The 25,363-nt window shown below is 28.8% G+C and overlaps 1 protein-coding gene across 1 annotated transcript in view; it reads left to right on the forward strand.

The window, feature by feature from the left end:
* LOC105621406 (serine/threonine-protein phosphatase 2A 56 kDa regulatory subunit epsilon isoform) overlaps positions 1–14,867 on the forward strand; it is a 29,588-nt gene extending 14,721 nt beyond the window's left edge. The window contains exons 4-9 of the mRNA XM_012202876.1: positions 2,064–2,194; positions 5,598–5,715; positions 7,664–7,939; positions 8,023–8,252; positions 8,439–8,590; positions 14,658–14,867. Of these exons, the coding sequence (XP_012058266.1) occupies positions 2,064–2,194; positions 5,598–5,715; positions 7,664–7,939; positions 8,023–8,252; positions 8,439–8,589 (906 nt within the window). The 3' untranslated portion in view covers position 8,590; positions 14,658–14,867. The remainder of the gene's footprint in view (positions 1–2,063; positions 2,195–5,597; positions 5,716–7,663; positions 7,940–8,022; positions 8,253–8,438; positions 8,591–14,657) is intronic.
* Positions 14,868–25,363: the final 10,496 nt, after the last annotated feature.

Below are 25,363 nucleotides of genomic sequence, written 5' to 3' on the forward strand. Positions count from 1 at the left end.
AACGTTATAATATTATATATATATAATAGTACGTACTATACGTNTAGTATGTATATATATATATATATATATATATATATATATATAATACTATATANATTAGGTATGGGAAAAAGTTCGTGGCGTTTTTCCCATTACATTTAATGGGAAAAACGCCACGAACTTTTTTCCACACCTAATATATAAGCATACAAACTTACCTTTAACTTACTTAAGTGTGAGAACACTTTTTAGAAAAAGCTGTCGGATTTCCTGACACAACGAAAATGAATAAATGTTTATTGTAATAAAATGCCTTGTTGTACTGAACTCATTACTTGTTATGACACGTTTGGCAGCAATTGCAACGACTTCCAGTGGTTGCCGCTAGATTGCAATGTTTTATTTAGAAAATAAGTTATTATTCCACATTAGTAGTCTCCTATTCCGTATTCTCTGTTTTTATTCTACACCTCATTCACAGTGCAAATACGTATTCTGTACTCTACCATATTTTGTCTCATAGAAGAAGTATTTTGGCATAAATTTTTTTAAATTTATTTCTTATGAAGATAAAAATGTACTAAAGAGCCGTACTTTGTAATTTCGTTTTTAAAAATATAATAAGTAATATCACAGACTTATATAAATAGACTACTAATTCAATGTGATAGAAAGAGATGAATCTGATTCCGAGTTGTCCTTGTTTTAGTACCCATATGCGTCCTGTTTGTGAATATCGTATGAATTTGTAATTTATACATTTATAAGTGAGAGAACTCAAATATAATGCTGCCCAGCGCTGTCTTCAAACATGGAGATGAAGTTGACAGTCTATTTATAGAAGTTTGTGGATAATACTGGGAATGTTAATAAGTTTCATTATGTTATAGAAATACTTGAAATTGTGTTTGAGTGATAGAGCGATAGAAACATTGAGAACATTAGTCTTAATGTTTCTGTCGATTTATTAACTTCCAAATAGAATGTCAAACATAATTTCAAGTCCATATTTCTATACTATAAAGAAACCTGTTGGCACTCAATATTATAGTCTTATGGATCACCATTCCAAGTTATATAATCAGAGTAGGAATTGCAATAATAATTGAGCATTTCAACTGACAATGACAAGACTGGTTATTAATATGTATCTGTAAATTATGTATCTACTGAGGATAATTCTGTGAGAACCGAAACGTTTGGAACAATGATAGATGTAATTTAAATTGTAAGTTAAAAAACAGTTGTTGCACTGTTAGCATGCTCATTGATCCTTGTATAAACACTCTAAATTTAAATTTGTATTTTATTGAGCTTTTGAAGACTATTTAATTTTCAAAAAATTTTAATTTTATTACCCTGTATAATTTTTGATAATTCTGAATACAACTAAGACTTACATTTGTATTCGTTATACAAATAGTATAAACTGTATATCTAAGTTGTGTATGCTAGCATAGCATAAGTCAGCACAACCTTCAAGATCCTCAGCACAATGATATTAAGGATATTTTATTCTTGCGCGTGGCTCTTCGCTCGGCTATTCCGTTCATAAACCGGATTATGGTGCTTCGATGTGAACTGTGGTTTCCTTCAGCAGATTCAACTGATGCGGAGCAGATCCGTGAACACTTGCTGTTATTGAATGATTTAAAAGAATACACCAATAGCAGCGAGCGCTCACGGATCCGCTCGACAACAGTTGAGTCTGCTGAACGCGACGATATTATACATTTGAGTTAAGCTAGCACAACTTATCTAATCTTATTATTTTAAAATTTAGTTTCTGAATATTTTGATCGCTGCATTTGAATTTGTGATCATTATTAAAATCTATTTCTTATTAAATAATTTATTTTTACAAATAACGATACTGTATATACTGTATATTTTACTAAAAATTATTTGAACTATTAGTCCGCTATATTGGATCGCCATTGAATTGTAAAATTCTGACTGAGGGTTCAATGATTCAAAAAAATCTCCGGGTTTTGTATAAACAAAGTTTATACAAAAATTCGTGACACAAAGGATTAATAATTAAATTAATAAATATCTATTATTATAATTATCTGTTACAGTTATTGGACTTATTTGATTCGGAAGATCCCAGGGAAAGAGATTTCCTGAAAACCGTTTTGCATCGTATTTATGGCAAGTTCCTGGGTCTTAGAGCCTTCATACGCAAACAGATTAACAACATTTTTTTGAGGTATTTATTTCAATAAGTTATTGAAAATGGATAGTTTATAGGAAGTTGTAATAGATGTGATAAAGTATAATCAAAGAATGAGTGTTTTATTTAAAGGTGGTACACTAGGGATGTCTATGATGATAATGAATGGCGCATAGTTTGGAAATGAAATGTCTTATTATTACACTCTCACTCATTAAATGTAAAAATTACATTGTAACAACAAAATGGAAAAAACAAATTGGAATACATAGTGAACAAATTATTTTTGAGAAAATAAATCTGATTACACACTATTATTGTACTTTACTCAGCAGGGCTAATTTCCAATCTTTTATGCATACAAGATTAACCTTGTGCGTTCATTGACTGCTTTGATAAAACTGTCAGCCATTCTCGTTGATAGGAACGTATTTCATTTCAATGATTCTATCTGTAATCTTCTCACGAATATTGATGAACATCAATATATTCGTGTGTTTGGATCTTACTTTGAAACCATTTATTTTGGACTCAAGGCCCTTTGATTGTCGTATCCAGCTAATTTTTGTTATTTTATTTTTAACGTTCGACTTTAGATTCTGATCGAAGTATTTAAATTACAATGCCTCTTGTACCGATAATGTATTCGAAAGTTCACATTTGAAAACCGAATTTATCATTGTTTGATTTTGAATAACGTATCCTTTCAGTTCAAGATCTCCTTCAGTTTTGGAAGATATTTATTAAGTGAGCTTTGCCAAAGTTAGAGTTTGATATCCCTACTGATGATGACTTTCTTAGTAATTGAATACATTGATACTTTATCAACTTTTGATACTGCTATATTGACGTACTTTATTTCGATCGATTTTAGATCTCGTTTGGAAATTTTTTGTTTCTTTTTCTGTGGCTTTTCTTTGTTTTTCTGCATCTGCTACTTCGCCTTCATCATAGTGGCGATACATCTTTCAAGATCATTTAGATCTATATTTCAGTATATCATGTACTTATTCGGAGGGAAAAGAATTTCTTCGTGGCGGAATTAGCGTCTTTATCGAAAGATTTGATGATGAGAAAAGGAAAAGTTAGACTAACAGAATCGACGAATAATGTTAACGACGATTAATATAGTATTGTATATAATGAGGCGGACAAAACATATAAGCACCACGTACTCAAAGTAACGAATGATTTCTCTTTCGGTTTGTACGCACACAAAAATAACTTTCTCTCCTTCTTCATCCATCTCTTAATCCAATCAGAGTGCTTAGTAATGCTTAGTAATTTTTCTGAGAACCAATCACTCTTCTCCTATTTAATCAATCTGTTGATAGGTAGTAACAGCACACATAGGAATATGGCAAGGATAGCATTCTTTACAGATCGGTTATTCTGAACCTGTATTTCATTCGAATATAATTAAAATAAACAATGCTGGATAAACTAAGTTAATTTTAATTTTGACTTAGATTGATTTCACACGTCAATCTATGGCTAACAATATTACTACATACATATACACGCGTGCGCGCGCGTGAATGTTAAATTAGGAACATTTGATACATTAGGAACGTATATTTAAATCTGACAGAATTTTAGTTTAATCTCTAGGTTGAATAGGAACAGATTTTATCAGCTTCATTCGATGAAAAGATAAAGTAAGATTTGGGTGCAACATTGAAGCTAAGAATATTTTGAATTACGCAACGATTACCGTTGAAAATTTTTGATACGGACTTTTGTAACTATTTTTAAACTTTTTATCTTCGCCCGATTTCAAAGTAGAGTCTTGGATTACTATATAGTATCAACGTGATACTTCGTTGATTTTTTTAAGTGCTTCTTATTTTGTAGTCTCGAATCTTATCTAACACCTCTACACGAATGTGTATGTATTTTTTCATAGTTGAACATAATTCTTTATCGCAGTTGAAATCTACTTAAGCAATTTGATTAAGACACTTAACCAGATCAGAATCGGAATGACTATACTGATCATACCCTAGTAATTTAAAAATGTTTTTAGAAATGAATGATATGTATTATTGATTGCATATCGGGACTGAAATTCTACATTTTTGATTCATATATTAATTTTTTCAAAGATGATTTAAAAAATTGATTATTCTTTCAATGAACTAGTGGTTCACGGAGCTGCAAGATATGACGACTACAAGATATGATGATAGATGTTTTTAGAATTTAGAAATTCGGAAAATTCGCGCGAGATGAAAGCTATACCTTTATCAGACACTAAGGTGTTTAGAAAATAATACTTTCCAATAAGCGACACTATGTAACACAGTGACCCAGTACTTTTCAACTCGTCGATATAAATCGACACAAGTTGAATTTGACTGTCATCTCTCCATGGATACCTGATTAATTTCTTTATTTGATATTATTTATTTTTCTAGAAGATATTCCAATAAAAGGTTAAGTTAATGATTTTAAAATTATAAGTTTGGAATATTTGAATATATTCAGAAACACATAGGTGAATCCTATTGCGAGACAATGTGACAAAAATACACTATTCTGAACAATCAGGATCATCATGTTCTAAACTATGGAAGATACTTAGTACGTAGTTTTTTTATTATTTTATTATTTATTGCAAAGATAAATGTATTGTGTACGACAATAATTAATTTAATAATGTATTTATCATTCATTGTCTCAACTCTCTTTCATTACACTTTCTTTTTTAACCTAATCATCTGTCATTTTAACCTAATTATCTAGTAACTATTAAGAACCAATTGCTTTTCTCCTATTTAATCAATCCGCTGATAGGTAACCACGGCGCGTGTAAAAATATAGCATAAGAATAACATATATGATGGATTTCTTACAAATTAAGTATCGTATGCATAACGATGTAGATAATTTTGAGTTTCTCTTACAAGGAAAGTTACCCAGATATCTAATTAGCTTCGAAAAGTAATCGTTAGAAGTATAGTTATAGTATAGTATCTTACCTCTTAATTATGGGTTCATAAATAAGAACCAATTGCTCGGTGAGTAGGTTACATTCTGAAACTCATTGAAAAAAAGTGTTGCAATCTTTCCAACTGACCGACTGTTCAGTACACTAGGGATATATCTTTGAGTAACCCCGATGGTGTACAGTTTGGAAATGAAATGTCTTATATATATTTTACAACATGAAATATTTTATATTAAATTCTAATAGAAATTTAATTGTACACAATATTGTATTGTTTAATTACACATAATATTGCAATAATAAAAATAATTTTTATCAATTTACTTTAAATTCTTTCAATGGATGCATTCGTCCATTTAACATTCACAATGCTCGCGTACATTTCATCCTTGTTTAATATTGATAAAAAACAATGAAATAATATTTGCGAACACACTTAAAATTTCTATTTTGATATTTGTTTAATGTCTCGCTTTATTATTATTTCAGGTTTGTGTACGAAACAGAACATTTCAACGGGGTTGGTGAACTTCTTGAAATTCTGGGTAGCATTATTAACGGATTCGCTCTTCCTTTAAAAGTTGAGCACAAGCAATTTTTGGTAAAGGTACGATTACATTCTTATAATTAAGAAAATTGAAAATATACAACAAAGATTCAGATTTTAAAATATGTTATTGTACACATCCTACCCACTAATGTTGAATCAAGCTCTCAGAAATGTTGAATACTGCATCAACATCGCAAAATGTAGATTCAACATTGAAAATATATTGCAGAAATATTCGGTGTCGTTGAATTTATATCTTACTGACGTTGCAATTCAACATTGATTCAACATTGATTTAATATATATATGCAATATAGATTTTACTGATTCATCGGTAAAAAATTTTTCATTTATTAATTAATTTAGTTTCATTGCTAAAATAAATATTATTGATTAGCATCATATTTCAGAATACACATAAAATTATTATTAAAAAAAATTTCCTCCTGAAATCGGGAATTAATTTTTTGGTTTCGAAATGGTCACCTATCCTAAGTAAAGTAAAGCTGTACCACAGCCGACGTTGCTTGACTTCTGCAATTATACAAACACTGAATGTTAATGGATGTATATAGCTGTAACATACAATATTTGATCAATAGATATATTATATAATATATAATTATATATTTTTTTATATAATTTTACATGGTTATATATAATTATAGAAAATTTTTTTACCGGATCCAATATCTATTCATTTATTCAACGTATCTATTTATTCAACATATAAGCAATATAGATGTTATATACACATATTATGTACATTTTATATTTAAAAAAATTAAATAAAATGAACGTGTAAAATTAGTTGTCAATATATTGGAAGAAATTCAACTTTAAAATATAACATTGATATTTTTTTATTATATAAAATTAATTTTACTTTCTAAAATGTATTATATATAACTATAGATATATATATATTAAATTAATATACTAATATATATATTTCTCAGAATTTTGCATGTTTAAAAATTTTTTATTTAATAAAAGTATATATTTATTTCTTTTCAATATCTGAAATATGTATTTTAAATACAGATAATAATTTGTTCAATGTTGTTTCAACGTTGCAGCAACATTAATAACATTAGTTTAGAATAAAAAATTACTTAGAACCGAACTAGATGTTTCTTATAGATAAATTTTTGAATGCTGAAACGATGCCGCAAGCCGAAAATTTCCAGCACGTCAAATTTTTGTCAATTTTTGTTTGGTCAATCAATTGTGATCAAACTACATCTCATTGGACTTTTCAAAGTCTCATTTTTGCAGGCCTGTGTAATTGTTAGGAAAAGCAGGGCCGCTGCTGGTACATAAAGTACCTTTATGCAAAGGAGTTTTTTCCGTCTCTCGTATTTTTATTTACTAATCTTTTAAATAAGATATGATTTTAAATAATTTTATTAAATTATTTGTCTTTAGATAAGGCGCAATTTGATCGTTATTTTTTTTTTAGAACGGAAAATGTGAAAAGTGAAAATTTTTACTATTGAGATTAATAGAGAAACATTTCACATTTCTGCTCTAGAAAAATAATCGATATCCTGATGCACATGTTATTAGAAATGGAGAATTGATTTTTAATCCTTCTTTTACAATCTAAATTTTTTGATACAAATAAAGTTTTATTCTCAAATTTTTCTGAAATAAAGAGGAAAGCGAAGTTCGATTCCTTCTCTTAAAATATCCTGTTAGTATTTAATTAAGGATTTTATTGGGTACAAGATGTTGAAAAGTAACTCTGAAATTTTTCACATTTTTTGAAAGTCTGAAACAGTAAAAAAATGAGCTGAATAAAAAATTCAAATTGCGGATGAAAAGAGAAAAAGTATTGTAAACGGAGGATTAAAACTTAATTTGGCGCCTCCTTCGTTAATGCGCTTTTATGCAGTTCATAACTTGCACATCTGCTTGCGGCGGCCCTGAAAAGAAGAGACGAAATTTAGAACTCAAAACAAGAAAAATGATTTAAAAAATATCTTTGTGGGAATTTTTTTAGGTGTTGTTGCCACTACATAAAGTGAAATGTTTATCGCTCTATCATGCGCAATTAGCTTACTGTGTGGTACAATTTTTGGAAAAAGACGCGACTTTAACAGAACCAGTTGTACGAGGCCTCCTTAAGTTCTGGCCTAAAACGTGCAGCCAGAAGGAGGTGATGTTCCTTGGTGAAATTGAAGAAATATTGGACGTTATAGAACCTAATCAATTTGTTAAAATACAAGAACCTTTATTCAGGCAAGTCGCACGTTGCGTGTCTTCACCACATTTCCAGGTAATTTATACAACATTTTACACTAATTTTGACGGATTCATCGTGAAATTGTGAAATAATGAATTACATATTTTGTATTACAGGTTGCAGAGAGAGCATTATACTTTTGGAATAACGAATATATAATGTCTCTAATTGAAGAAAACAACCAAGTAATAATGAAGATTATGTTTCCAGCATTGTACAAAATTAGCAAGGAACATTGGAATCAGACGATTATAGCTCTTGTTTACAATGTTTTAAAAACGTTTATGGAGATGAACAGCAAGCTCTTCGATGAACTTACTGCCAACTATAAGTTGGACAGGCAAAAGTAAGACTAAATTTTTAAAATTTTTTATATTTTATCAAATTCAAGCGAAACTTTCTTTAATCTATTTTAATTTTTAATTAAATTTTAATATTTTAATGCTATATTAAAAGTTTAATACAATTTATTTAAAGTTATATGAAGAATAAAAATTTAATCACGTTATTTCTTTATATGTCTGAATTACAGAGAGAAAAGGAAAGAAAGAGAAAGGGATGAGATGTGGAAGAAACTGGCTGAATTAGAACGACGCAATACTCTCGACCGTAATGCTCTCGCAGTTTCCTCCAATAATCCAGTTCCTGCCACTAACACATCTATGATGCGAACTCGTCCTTGAAGTAAGAATATTATTTCATCTATTTTTAAAGATTTAAAATACATTCTTGAAGACTTAAAGTCTTCAGCCATATTATGCACTGTCCATACATAATTTTTTAAGTATGAATAGTTCTTTCTGATATATTTTTGTCTGTTGAACACGAATTTATTGGACAAAATTATCTATCATAATTTTGAAAAAAATGACGTTACAGAGATAAAAAAAATAATTTTGAGAGTTTTTATAATAGATATATTATATAACTTCGCAAGCAAAAAGTTTTTTTTTTTAATATTATTAATGCCATGCAAAAGTAATAATTTTTAGCTTTAAGATGTATCTCTGTTTCAATATCATTTTTTGTTTTTTAGATATATCTATTTGAAAATAGCTCTTTCCCATATAATAATACATAAAAAAGGCATTTTGATCTATTTTAATATTGCATTATGTAAAAAATATATGTTTTTGTACTTACGTAATATAATCGGACAAAAATTAAATCAAAAATATAAAATTAACAAAATACAATATGGCAGGTAAATTACAATCTTTAATGTTTTAAGATTACAAATTATACTTACTAAATTATATTTCGTTGATGTTACTTTTCGATTTAATATGCTCAATTATATTATGTCAATATGAAAGCATTTCCTTTTCATGTATGCAGTATTAAAAGAATTCTAAATTGAGGACCAAACTGCGATGAGATCACTTTTATTGATTTACACATGATTATGATGTATGTATCATCGATATATTACTACACCAATATTGCATGCATACATACGCACAAATTTTCGAAGACATAATCTTATTTCGAAGACTTAATCTTACATATTAAACATGTAAATCTTAATTTAAGAACTCAACATTGTTTATTCATGCAATCCACAATTCAAATCGTTTTCACAATTTGTACAAATTGCTTTAGAATTTTCACACGAAGCAAATATTAGCACAAATTGATAGCTCTAGACGCCATTTTGGACTAGGAACTAGTGAAAGAGAAAAATTTCTTTGATTTTTTTTTGTTTTGACTAATTTAAATTGCATCTATACTCTTAGGAGAGAACTTATTGGTTTAGAACGCTGAAAAGTAACTGTTTTTTGCGAATTTTTTATGAAGCCGATTTTTCTAAAATTTTAGAGATGATTTGTTATATATTTGAAGAATACAAAATAATTTTTTAATAAAATTTTTTAATAAAAAAATAATGTAACTTAGTTATTTATTAATCATTATTATGCTTTGCCACCGGAGTTGTAAATTGATGTGTGTGGTGTGTTGTAATCCAGAATCTGTATTTTTATAATTCTTACCTGAAACAAAAAACAAAATTTTTTTTAATTAGATAATATTTATCCTTTAAGAATTAAAAAAAATAGCAAAAAGATATCAAATTGTAAGAATTGTGGAACTTTAAAAAAAGTAACGATTTTAACCAAAAAATTTCAATTTATTTGCAAAAATAATTGTTTATGCTAATTTTTTAATAAACATTTTTACCTAGGATAGTTGATAATTATGTAACTAAAAAACTTTACGAAATCGATTGAAAAGTTTTTGAGTATCTTGCACATTTGAAAAAGTAGTTTTGAAAAAAACGCGTTTAAAGTTTTTCAGAATTTAAGTATTTTGAAGTGAGGCGCCAGATGGTGGAATTAAAGATTTGAATTTCGAGTTTTGCTCGTCTAAACATCTAGTTAAAAGATCTTTCTAAAACAAACATCTGCCAAGGTTAATAATACCTTGCTAGGGACCGCAAAAACGAAACACAATTAGCACTTTTGCCATATATTTGCGCAACGCGTACCTGTTTCCCAAGCTGTAACTACAAAAATATTTCGAATTTCACTCTAAAACTTTACGAATATATTTTCTGAAAGTACTATTAATTAAAGCCGAAAAAATTGAAAATTTTGACCCTTTAAATCAAGTTCCTTTCCCTTAATTATGGAAAAATTTCCTTAATTATAGAAAAAAATTTTTAAATCTGATAAAGGTGATTTAAAAAATAGCGTTTTGAAAAATAATTGTATTTGATCAGTAAAACAGATCAATTTTAGAATCCCTGAAGATCGAATTCCGCTGTTTTACTAATTTAATATAGGACTTACATGCATACGATTTGCGTGTCATCAACACTCCATATTACTACACAGAGTTGGGAAAATTACTTTATAGTTATAGAACCCTTATAAAAAATTTTCACCGTTTGGACGTTTTTAGCTAGTTTTTATCCATTCTTGCCCATTTCACAATATATATAAGATCCGATTTTTCATTAATTGATTAACTTATGATTAGATTTTATCCAAGCGCCATGTATTATAATCCATATAAAATTAATAATCCACTAAAAGGAATGCAAAAGACTTAATGATTATTTGGTGACACGCATATATAGAGGGATAAAGAATAAAGTACAGCAAATACTCTCTGTGAACCTGGCATCCGACTTTAAGAAAAAAAAATTTTTGTGCTTTAAATTAAACTCGGTTTGTACCCATTTGTACCATCTTTCTTTTTATTTGTACCTCAAGGGATTCAAAACTACAAAAAAAATGCCAATACCCCATTTTGAAATATTTGAAGTCTGTAACTGGTACTGTTTCGAAATCGTTTGTATCATCGGTTTTGCGTTTGTATTCTGAGGGGGTGATTGTATCGAATTTTAAAAATAGGGATGAGAGCCAAAACTTTGCCATTTTTTAAGATATTTGAAATCTGTAAATGGATGCTGTAAACGGAATCATTTGGTACAATACGAAATTATTTTAAAAATTCGATACAATCGATGGTGGTACAAACGGGTACAAACGAAAAGTTTCGTATCCCGAAATAGCACCTGTTTACAGATTTCAAATATCTCAAAGTGGAGTGCTGGCATTTTTTTCAACTCTTTATAGTTTTGAATTTCTTGAGGTACAAACGAAAAAGAAAATGGTACAAACCGAATTTACTTTAATACGTATTAAAAAAGTTTTTTCTCTTAAAGTCGGTGCTAAGTTCAGAGGTGCAAAATATAATGCTTAGCTTAATTCTTTAACTTGATATCTTGTTTGTTTCCCACTTGTTTGGAATATATGGCATTTTTAGCGGGCGGAATTCATGCCATAAGCACACAGAATTCACATTTTGAATTCAGTACATTAAATTCAAGAAATGCATTACATAAAACATGTACATACCTCACATCATCACATTTGTAATATATGCAAAGATTAGAATTATTATTTATTATTTTCTATATGTATTCATCATTCTTATTCCTTAATCAAACTTTGTCCTTAATCAAACACATTAAGTTTTGTTACTTTACATCTTATTTCTAACCGTTATTTGTGAATTTTTTTTATGAGCCGTATGTCTTAAAACCCCTGATACTGCAAAAATGAAAGAATTTTAAAAAGTTTCGGCAATTATGCATTTTAAGGCACCGCGCCGATGATTTTGATCTTGACATATAATATATTGTCAAGATCATAACCCTGAGTGACTTTCTTTGAGTAGGTTTTAGATGGCGGTCACTGTTAATTAAAAAGTTATTAACAAAAAAATTTGAAAAATGATGTCTCTTTTTTACTATATGAAATAGAAATTTAATGCTTTAAAATATATTTTACGATTTTCCACGCGAAGCCACTTTCAGCCCCATCTTCCTCCTGCTTCAGAGACGCACGGGGAGGGGAGATGATCTCCCGCCTCCCCCCCCCCTCCCCCTCCGCCCAAGACGAACGTGAAAAGTTGTGCGCCATTTTCCAAACATTTTTTAAAACTTTTTAAACAACGAACCATCACCTAAAACTTTCTGGAGGTCATTCAGGGTTATGACCTTGACAACATATGTCAAAGTCAAGGTCGACGCAATGTTCCTTAAAGTGCATAATTACCAAAGTTTCTTTTTTAAATAGAAAAACTAAATATTTTGTATTTCTAACTTTTTTTAACTATTTCAAACTTTTCTATAGCACGTAGTAGATAATGTAACGATTTTTGGTATAGTATATTTATCTTAAACGTAATAAACAATACTTAATTTATTAAGTTTTTGATAAGTGTGATATATGTACATGAAGTTAATATTATCGCTTATTACTGTGTATATATACATATACATATATACCGTATTTTATACATAGATGTGTATGCATGTATGTATTTAACAGTTATATATATAGATGTATATAGATTTCACATATAACATATTAAACATAATTTGTATATAATAATTAAAGTATCTTATGTAAGATATGATAAGTAAGCGCAACAAAGCAAATCAATGTAGAGTTGTGTGGCTCATAAAGGAACTTCGCGAAGTGTGTAAAATTCTGATTTTAATGAAACTTTGTATACATATAGGTTGCATAAATGGATGAATTTAGAAAACATCAGTTGCAGCAGAAAAATGGTTTTAAAGAGTGAAATCATCCCTTATAGATAACATGTTTTTTTATTATAGCTCAAAAACTACGAGATATTTTATAGAAAAGTCATCAAATTATCTTCTATTTACCCAATAATATCTTTCAAAATAATTATTTTTTTAAAAGTTTAAATAAATTTTTTTGAACACATTTTTTAAGATATCATCATCAGATGTTGAACGTAAAACTTTTGTATGAAACATTTTTTGATATCTTAAGTTTTTTTTAGATATAATGTTTAAAATATTTGTAAAAAATAATTATTTTTTCAAAACATTATTTCTTTGTATGTCTTATATAAGAAATATTTATTGTATTATAATACTATAAATTATATTTATAATAATATATATATTTATTATGATATATTCAAAACTAACTAATTAACATGACATTCTTACTATTAACATAATTCTATATAAAGAAATGTTTATAATTATATTCTTCAAAGAAATTTTTGTATTATGAAAAATATGTGTAAAAAGAGATATAACAAAAGTATAAGCAGTGACTATACTTTTAAAAAAATTTTTCATTTTAATTTTTATTTATTGTCAGTTCCAATTTTCCGATTTATATGGTTCTATATCAAATAAAATGCAAATTTCATCACCATGCGCATTATTATCCCAATTAGCATCATATTTCAATCAATCCTGTAAAACAGGACTCGGCACGATTTGCACTTCTTAGCCGATTTTCGACTCGACTTCGCCTTCTGCTATTTCCCTCATTCATAGTGGAAGGGATAACATGGTGTGTGCAGTATCTCTAAATTTCTGCCCTCTCTATGGATTGTTCATAAGCTACCAATTGTGAAATACTAAACATGAGACGGTACTCATAGTCCATTTTTATTTTAAAACTGTCTTAAATATTATAATATCTTAAGATATTAATACAGTCCTCGAATTGACTTATGACATCTTAAGACTGTATTTAAGACAGTCTTAAATGCAAAAATCGACTATAAATATCGACTTGTTTGGCGTCATGAATATTGGTATTGAATCTTGTGCGTAAAAATGAATTTTTAGTGCAAAAATGAAAATAAGAAAAATAATTTCCAATGGCTTTGATTTTAACAAATATTATTCAGGGCATGATCCTGAACAATATTCAAGAGGTTTTAACCATCGCGTCGGTCGGATGGTACCTTGCGTAATGCTAATGTTGGCAGTACTGTAACTTTCAAACCTTATAAATCAAAGAATAACTTGTATACTTAATGAAAAATAACATTATTATAGTGTTTTGAAACTTTTGACACCAGCTATTAGATTCTGAAATAAAAAATAGAGTATTTTGTTTACAAAAATTGATTTGACCTTGACCTAACCTTGTGCCACCTAAGGTCAAACTGATAAGATCAGTAATATAGATTATTTTAAACTATATAATTTTTGTATAGAACATTTTTCTCAAAAATTCTTATTTTTTAATATTTAAGAAGTCGAGACAATATTCTGTACAATACTTTTGACCAAGATTTTTTTAATGGATATCTCGTAGATAAATCATATATTATCCTCTATTATAAATTTTGACAGTTATGATCTTTTCATGCTTATTTATAATATGTTACATAATACGTACATATATGTATAATTGTATGTTTTACAATATTTTAACATTGGTCTGTTTCTGTGCAGTGATTCTGGCATGGTGACATCAAAATTAAAGGATTTTTTAATTTTGAAAAACGACGCTGGATTCGGTATTACCGACGAATTGATCGAGATGTAAATGATACTAATTGGAACGGCGAGACTGAAGATACTTTTGATTTGCGCATTTTATTTTTTTTTTATACAGAACCATATAAATCGGAAAATTAGAATTGACAATAAAAATTAAAATGAAATCTCTTTTTAACAATGTACTTACATACTTTTGTTATATCCTTTTTATACATATTTCATATTTCATAATATAAAAACATCCATTTCTTTGAAGAATATTATAATTATGAACATTTCTTTATATAGAATCATGTCAATATTATTACAATTTTAACATATAATTGTGAGATTAAGTTTTGAAGAAATAATTTCTTATAAATATTTTAAATATATCTATGAAAAACTACTTAAGCTCTCAAAAAAATGTTTTGTACAAAAGTTTTATGATAAAATTATTTATATTCAACCATATTAATAACTTAAAAAAAAAATTATTTAAAAACTTTTGAAAATAATTATTTTTTAAAGATATTATTGATGTGGGTGAATATAGATAATTTTATGAAACTTTTGTATAAAACATTTGTTGATATCTTGAATAGTTGTTAAACTATAACGAAAAAAGATAAAATCCGCGTTATGTAACATGTCAGCTGCAAGGAGTGATTTCACCTTTTAAAACCGTTTTTCCGCTGCAACTTATATTTTTTTTAACTCCATCTTTTTATGTAATCTATATGTATATGTATATGTGCAAAGTTTCATTAAAATTAGAACTTAACACAAACGAGGTTCCCTTGACAATGGCAGAGTGGCAGCCTCGCAAGGACTTGGAGATAAGGCCTTAGTTCGAATCCCGGCAGGAGCGAGCTGATTTTTTCGTGCTATCGGTTACGCTTTACTCGAATTTCACATTTCAAAACGTGCAATGTAAGTGCGTCTTAAACGAGTATTTTACAATCATAGCTAAAGATACGTTTTTACATCTCAAATATACAGCACGTATTTACCACTTAAAAATACTCATAATATAGACATTATTGCCACTGAAAAAAAAGTTGACAACTATTTTTTTTTGCATCATTGACAATTGTAGTATCTGTAACTATTTTATAGAGTAGTAGCTATTCTAATCTATAGTACTCAATACTGTAAAAATATAGTTACGACAACAATATTTGTATATTATTAATTGATAGTGAAATAGTATCTCAACTACATTAAATAGTCTTAGATCTCTTTTATAAAACATAAAAGTTATATTTTTCTAGTTAGACAGACACTTTTTTTAAATAAAGCCATTAAATAGTAATTAATTAACTGTAATCACTGTAAGGTAATTTAAAAAAATACATTCAAAATCTTTTTATTAAGGCTACGGTTCATTTGATACTACGAATGTTTCGAAGCATTTTTTGATTATTCAGTTAGTAAAATTCTTTTTTTCCGATTGATCAATCAAAAGTTTCCAAAGCATTTGTAGCGTCAAGTGGATCGCACCTTATGTTGCTCAGTCACGAGCAGTACGCGGCATTGTTACCAGAGGGACGGAGTTCAATTTCTCTTAAGAAAACCATTCGGCATACAATAAAAGGCGCAGCATTGGATTTGAATTTCGAAGACAAAAAAGTAAATGAGAGATGCGCCCCGACAGTACGGTTTTTAGTTTTGCAAAAATTTAGTAATCTTAAAATTCCTAGAAGTCTTATCTATATAAAAATCCTAGAAGTTATATATATAAAAATTTGTAACTATGTATTATAGAGAGAGATCCGATAATGCACATCGCTAATTGGCCAATTTAAAATAAAATATTCTCATTGATAAAGCAGTGAAAAATTACTGGATATCGGTCGATGTGTGCTAACGGGACCCTCACGTATTATAAATGTAACTATGTATTGTAAAAACCTATGAATAATAATAACTGACTAATATTTTCGCATAAACAACCAGCGTTGACTTAATGCTCCTTTTTATTCCTAGATTGATTTAATCACAAAGCTTTTTTGTTAAATATATCGTATATTATAAAGTTTTAATTAGAGAACAATGAACAAATTAAATGAACTAAAAAATATAGTAATATTAATCATTTGTAGTTGGTTAATATTACTACATGATTAATATTATTATATTTTCTTAGTGTATAACTTATTTATTGTTCTTATTAGAACTCTAATATACAGGGTATTCCACAATTTTTGGCAAAGCGCTTTTGTGTAGATAAAGCGAAGTAAACTGAGTCAAAAAGTCCTCTACAATTTTGCAATGGTTAATGAGATATTAATTTATGAAAATAGCCGAATTCGCTCGGCTTACCGTCAAATGCAAGCGGGCGACGAGATAAGACTGTCCAATGAGGTATGCGTTTACTGTTGCTAGGCATGTTAATGTCGCTTGTAAACAATGTGCATAGAACGTATATCTCTCTGGGCGGTCTTATTTCACGTTTGCACTTGTCTGTAGACCGGGCGAATTCGGTTATTTTCATAAATATCTAACCATTGCGAAAATTGCAAAATGATAGAGGACTTTTCGACTTAATTTAATCCGTTCTATCTACACAAGAGCGCTTTGCCAAAAATGTGGGACACTCTGTATAATTGAAGCGCTATTTATCTACATAGTTACTGATACTATTTTTTTCTCTGAATGCACTCGGATATATTCGGATATACTCCGATGTGCTATCCGTTTTAATCATTTTTTACGGAAAAGTTTCTGTTTGCGACCTAAAAACAGAGTCATTCTCATGTGAAGTCATTCTCGAGTGGAATGCACATTTTCATCATTAAACTGTATGCGCGAACTAAAAACGGTGAAAAATTTTTATAAAAAAGTAACTAGTTTCAATTATAGTTTTTTTGTTTTAAAAAGTAATTCGATATCATTACACGTTATTGACTCTAAAAAATAACGAGTAACAGTTACAACTTTCTTACTACTTTCCAACTAGAAAACATTACGTTACATTGTGTTAGATTATGTAAAGTACTTGTTGGAATCACTGAATTGTATCTATACTGAAATGATCACTTCCATTTATCGCTTTTAGGAGAATAACGAACTTGCGACAGGATTTTGAGGGTATTGGTGTCTCGCTGCATCTATACGTATGCGCACATCTCCAAGAATACAGACAGGTCTAAAAGTTTTTATGTCAGTTGACCAGAATATACGACCAGAGTATAGGACATACGCGCTTCTATAGTACAGTTAAAAGTTTCGAATTTGACTGTACGAGAAGGATACCGATACCCAAAATTTGTGCTCTCTCTTGGCTCGCGCCAAACTCAATGATTATTCCAATATAGATATAATTCAGTGGTTGGAACACAATTTGATTTTCTAGTGTAACAGATAGCATTACATCTTTTATTCTTATTTTTATGAGTACTTAATATTTTTATATAATAGACTTATGATTTTAATTTAGAATTAAATTATAAATCTTTTGAGATTGATAATTTTTTTATGATTTTATTACAAAATAAGCTTGGCTATCAAATAATTATTGAAAAGTTGGTAACACCGATATATTTTACATGCTCGTATTTAGCTTTTTACAGTACTTTTCAGTAACGGAATATAGCCATACATTGTGTGATACAGTGTTATACAATGTCGACTTGTAGCTGAAACGCTATTTACCTTTCCAGTTTTATCGCTTAAGTGTAGGGCAGTTACTTTACAAAACTTGTTATTAGGATTTCCGGTACATATGCACGGTGAATTGTGATGAATTTGGTCAACGGTTGGTAATAATTTAATTAAGAAGAGTTAAAATGCATCAAAGAATTTGTCAAGTTTGCGAATATTAATTTTAGCAAATTTCTATATTTAACGTTTATTTGATTTATCTATGGTATAATATGTATTTACAATTTTATCTTATTAACAATAATTTTATTAAGCAATTAAATAATTTTATATAGCTGAATACGCAAGAAAAGACAACGATTAATCTCTTAACGGAGAATATAATAAATACCAGTAAAAGTATAATCATTAATTATAAAAATTATGTTAATTTTTAATTGCATGATGAAATATAATATTTCTATTGTAAATTTGTTTATTTATAGTATATAAAACATATTATAACGTGATACAACCACGTGATACAAGAATGATCAATACGTTATTAAATTAATTAATTATTGTCGTACACGATACACTTATCTTGCAATAAATAATAAAATAATAAAGTATTTACTAAATATCTTTCATAATTCAAAACACAATGATCATGATTATTTAAAAGAGTGTATTTTTGTCACCTTGTTTATCTCATAATAAAATAGATCTATGATCACTGAGTCAGGGCGGATATGTGTTTATTTCGGTCCGGGTATTGTTGAATATTTTTAGAAATGTGATTTTAAATGTACATTGTATGTGGCTCAATGAATCAAGTTGGAATAATGATAAATTTTCAGGATCACGTAAACTACAAATTACCAAAGTTTTAGCCATCCGAGACCCATTTTTTATAAGGAACGTGTGGAGTCCTTTACTGTAGTAATTCAATTTAGTTAATGTAAAACATGTTATATAACAATGTTATGTAATAATTTGATCAAAATCCATTTTCCATAAGATTTGTGCGAGATTCTTTAAGGCTATTCTTTTAAAAACTTTAATTAGACATCATCTTTGTTTATACTTTCTTTATTTTTAAAATTAAATATATTGATAATTAAATAATGTATTAAAATCTTTATTCCAGCAAAGTACATTTATGACATATATCTACATGAATAATAATTTGTTAATTTAAAAGATGTAAAATATTCGTACGAGCGCGCGCGCGTGAAAAATGTTAATAAATCTGTTCGACTTGCTTTTTGCACTCTTTCTCTCTTTTCAGCGCCAAATATATATATCTCATTTTAAGTGTAAAAAGTGTAAAAAAGTGTAAGCAAATCGAACAGATCAAATTTAAAAAAATATTTTTTAATGTTACTTGTATGTAAATATTAAATAATCCTTTTTTTTCTAGGTGGAAGTATGGTATCACGCTGCCCGATTGTTAGTTCTTACAATTAGTTTACTTCGATTGTTCATATACACCGCGCGAAAAATTCTTGTTAATGAAACTAAGTATCTCACGAAAACATTCTTGACGTAATCCATTTTATTAATGTAATTCATTTTATTAATTGTGAATGAAATATGTAGTAGAATGATGGAAGCAGAGAAAAGAAATGAAAAAAAGAAAAAGAGTTTATCACGCGATCTTATTCTTCTTTAACAAAAATAATAACAAAACAAAATGTGGTGATTAATAAATTCCAAATGATTTTATGTATACATCAGATATATTCATACTTTGATTTGTGTTTTATTTAAATGGCAAAAGAGATTTCCACTATATGATGTACTCGGTATTAACACACAAATAATACGAAAATGTCCCTTTTTGAGATTTCGTTACTGCTCTCGAGGGGACAATCACGGTGTAAATTTCGAAATGAACGAAGTACATGTTGTTGTGATCCTTATGTTCATGTCTGAAGGACGCAATACTTTGCACTCTCCCAGGCGACTAGTGTGTTGCCTTCTGACTGACCCTTGCTGCTTCTGATAGAGCCAGCGAGTGTTTGAATATATGTACCATATTCGTATTAATAATAATAATGATAATTGTGACAGGTACGTAATAAAAATTAGATAAAAATGAAAACAAATATTTATATGTACATACACACACACACACACACACACACACACACACACACACACACACACACATATACACATACGCATCACACGCGCGCGCGCGTGCGTATGTGTGTGTTTGTGCAGCTGTATATGTAGATGTCCGATAAGTTTTAACAAAATGCTATTGAGTAGGTAGAACGGACTGAGTCCTCTACACAATTTTACAATTTTTGCAATTTTTTAAATTGAGCAGAATGTCTAAAATCGTCATACAATAAGTTTAAGATATCTAGAGTTCTTTCAGAAACATTTTTAAGATATTTTATGAAGAACTCTAAAAGATATCTTAAAATTGTTCTATATGTTGATTTTAGCCACTTTTTCGGCAATTTTTAGAAATTAATATCTTATTAAGTATTACGAAAATTGCAAAATAGGTAGACTTTTCGACTTAGTTTAATATACTATCTGCTCACGAGCGCTTTGTCAAAACTTACAGGACACCCTATGTATATATATATATATATATATGTGTGTGTGTGTGTGTGTGTGTGTGTGTGTGTGTGTGTGTGTGTGTGTGTGTATGTATGTATGCGCGCGCGCACACACACACGCGCGCACGCGCACACACACACACACACACACACACATACAGAAGGTATTGGAAAATAATGATAAATCTTCCGCATAGGGGTAGAATGAACTAAATTTTTGTCTCTTGCAGTTTTTCTAAAGTTGATAGTATTTGACTAAAAAATTATTGAAGATTAATTTTTGGCAATGTTTAGATTAATATCTTATTATTATTGCGAAAATTGAAAAATGATAAAGAACTTTTCGTCTCAGTCTATTTAGTCTATTCTATCCCTATGCGAAAGATTTATCATTATTTTCCAAACACTCTATATATATATGTATGTACAAGTATACAGTACGATATATTATACATATACATAAAAAAAGAATATAATTATGAGAAATAAAACAAGTCAAAACAGCACACATGCACGCATTCACACACACACACACACACACACACACACACACATGACACACTAATCACAGATGCGTACACCAAACTGCGATAAATGAAAATACATATGTAAAACGTATATAGACCATGTGCTGCTAATATAGACTCCTTTGACTGAGTGCTCGCGGCGAGTTGATAGTGAACAAATCTTTTTTTCATGAGCATGTAGCGGCGGCAAGAGACGGCGTACACAAGCACAATAGTTAACAAGTGATAAGATTTAATTCGCGCGGACGACGGACGGAGAGAAATATGTGTGTGTGTGTGTGTGTGTGTGTGTGTGTGTGTGTGCGTGCGTGCGTGCGTGCGTGCGTGCGTGCGTGCGTGCGTGCGTGCGCGCGCCGTAAGAGAGAGAAATATATATATGTTGTTTTGTAACAGAAAAAAAGAGAGAATGGAAGCGAAAGGAATAATAGGAGCGAGGGAAATGAGAAAAGTATGCAATAAAAAGAAAAAAAAACAGATTTGATTGTACCAAAAACATCCGCTGCGTATAAATATTAATTATTTGATAGCGATATGTGAGCGGGCAGGTATAAGGATCTACTTTCAGAGCTGTGCTCCCATGCTGGCAACCGTAAGGGTCATTTTTAAATTTCTTACCATTGCATAATAATTAATGATACAAATAATAATAATGTGGTAACAATAAAGAAGAATGAAATGACAATGATAAATAAATAATAACACTGTTTAACAAAAAAAAACTTTCATTTCGAATATCGAAACTTAGTCGAAGATTAGTTATTTTTCATAGTTTTTTGTATGTTGAATATAAAATACGTTTTTCAAATTGCTCCATTACGTCATAATTTTAAGAAATTTGCAATTCAATTTTACTTTTACGTTGTTCATCATATAATAATAATAATATATATTGGAGAAGTTTCAATCAAAATTAAATATGTTGTTAGAATTTTTAATCCTCAAAAGAATTTAGAATCAGTTGGATATCCAGAATTAAATACGGGATATTATGAACAAAAATTAAGTCATTCATTTAACAAATTGCTTTCAATGTTATGTTTATGGTCAACAGTGCAAAAATCACAACTGAATAGGCTGTAATTTTTATAATTTAGATATTGTACCGGTATTGTGCAATTCAATGTTGTCAGATTTTAATTACTGTTTCAAATTATGTGCTAGCATTAAAACAAAATTGTTATAATTTTGAAAACGTATGATGCTGTTACGTGTCGAGTTTTGCGCAGAAATATTCATTATATTCAATTTTCAAGCAGTGCACAACATCGCCACTAAAGGGACACAGCAATATTCAGTTACTCGTATTTAAAAAACCACGAATAGGATGCATTGAAAAGGTGCAGAATGAGAAATTCTCAGAGAAAAATTTCTATTCTTTTTTTTATAAAATGATATTCTTCTAGATCATCCAACTAAACTTTTAAATATTGCGAATCAACATCTAAAAGTTTGTATACATGATGTATACACCGCTAGGAGAAAGTGAGATAGCCTATATTCTTTTCTCGCTTGGAGAAATTTGATGAAATCCTTATCGCTAGTCTCTGATTAAAGTGTCTCTAGTTTGAACTATATAACGGTCGCACTCCTCCAAATGAAATTGAAAAGAGGTGTTCACCTGAATGCAATCAGGAGGAACTATTAAGATAAATCTGATTTAAAGTAGCGTTATTTTTCAGTATGTTTTTTTTTAATTCGCTGAAGATGACTTAGGAAGTTATCGAAACATCTGAAAATGTAAATATGTATTGATTGTTTGAATATATAATTTATCATTTTATGATAGTGCACCTATAATCGCGCAATTATTTACTCTCACTTGCCCGTTCTTAATTATTGTTACTTATTTTATGTAACCACTTATAATGTATTTTATATATATATGTGTATATATAATCATTTATGCAAAATTAATTATAATAAACGTTTTTTTATGCGAATATTAATTCTAAAAATTTATATATATTTGGTTCATTTTTATTTCAATTTATTATTTAATAGTAGAAAATATGTTTTTAAAAGATACAATAATGTAATTTTTTTTTTTCTAAAAGTTCGAATTTCCTACTTTCCAAAATGCATATTCTAGATATTTTTATAATTTAAATATGAAAAAAATTTTTTAATGAAATTGATTTTTTTTAAACTATTGTTTACTTTATTGCTTACAATTGTTTTATTAATAAGGATACATTTTCTTGATATCGTTATATTCTTTATTGTCTAATGTTTTGATTGAAAAAAAATTTGTTAAAATATGTTTCTATGAATGTTCTGAGCAATCGAAGTTGCCTTGGATACGCCATTCCAAGTGTGGCGTTTACGATACAAAACTGGTCGAAGTGTTTCTTGAGGATTAAGACGATCTTAAATATAAAATCTGACTATGAATACTACCCTAATACAGCTTCCTGATTAGCTCATGACAGCTTAAAACTGTACTTAAGGCAGTTTTAAACATAAGAATCGGCTACGAATATTGCCCAATCAGTTCTTATTTTAAAATAACCTTGTAATATCTTAAAATGCTAATACGATTCTCTGATTCATGACATCTTAAGACTGTACTTAAAACAGTCTTGAATATAAGAATTAATTATGAATAACGATTTAAAAATCCTTTTGAGCTTTGAGAATCCCAACAACATGCTTAATTTCAATTGCAATAAACTTTCTCCAGCACGTTACATATCGTAATTGTGATATGACAAAATATGTAAAAATAGTTCTTTTTTGCAACTTTAAATTTTCAATTTTTTTTAAATTATGATGTGATAGAATCATTTGGAAGCCGAATTTGTATTCAGTGTTCAAAACATTACGATAAATGCGTAGTCTTGTTCTGATACTTTTTTTGTCAAACAGTGTAATAGCTAATAGATAAAGTATAATAGCTAACAGAAATGAGTGATCACTCGCTCATACATATTTTCGTGAAGGTAATCGATATGAATCGAGGAGAAGACGCACGAAAACTGCTATTCACTATTTTTTTCTGCGATTATTTTCTGGTGATCTTTCTTATCGAACGTTTCTCACGATTTGTATATGACTTGTGCGTGCTTTGTGTTATGCTCCGTTCACCTTCGCTATGTAAAACCTCTAAGGAGACAGAGAATGACATATATATATATAAATATATACATATATATATATATATATATATATATATATATAAAAATTATTGTAAAAAATAATGTAATGTGACTTTGAAGACGTAGGTAAGAGTCCAAAAAAAAGATTCTTTACGCGTAAATAGATACACATTTATTAAATAATTGTCTAAATTATTTCTATTCTTTCGGTTGCTCTTTACGATATATTGTAAATCATAGATGGGAAATATTAAAAAAACGTTTCTTACTTTACCTTGATAAATGTTTTGATAAATTTATGTAATCGATCTTGGCAGATAGCCTAAGTGATAATTTTTAACTTGTATGAAAAAAAGTTTTCACGAGAAAAAAATCAAATTTCTGGAAAGATTACGAGAATTTATTACTAAAATTAAATTGCTGTGGTACATCTTGTACCACCTATGACCATTTTACACATTACGATAAAAATGAACAATGATCTTTGTACGTGTGTGTGCGTATGTGTATGAATAATGTCAAATACGAAACAGTAATCCTTTGTATATCATTAAAGGTAATATCATTACTTTTAATGATTATATCGTCATTCGATGAAAAAAAATAATTTTATTTTTCATTGAATACTAAAAATAACTTTATTATAATATTTTGGAAAACTCTCGAAATCGTCTATTAGATTCTGGAATCAAAAATAAGATATTCCATTTAAAATAATCGACGTGACCTTGACCTGATCTTGGCACCACCTAAAAACAAACTGATAAGATCAGTAGATAAATCTTTTTTTTTAAATCCAACAACTTTTATGATTGAACCTTATTCTGCGAAAATAAAAGGATGGTACGGGTGATCTGAAACATCCGGTATATAAACATGTATAAACATATTAC

The sequence above is a fragment of the Atta cephalotes genome (genome assembly GCF_000143395.1).
Source record: "Atta cephalotes unplaced genomic scaffold scaffold00033, whole genome shotgun sequence".
In the NCBI taxonomy this organism is placed as follows: Eukaryota; Metazoa; Arthropoda; class Insecta; order Hymenoptera; family Formicidae; genus Atta; species Atta cephalotes.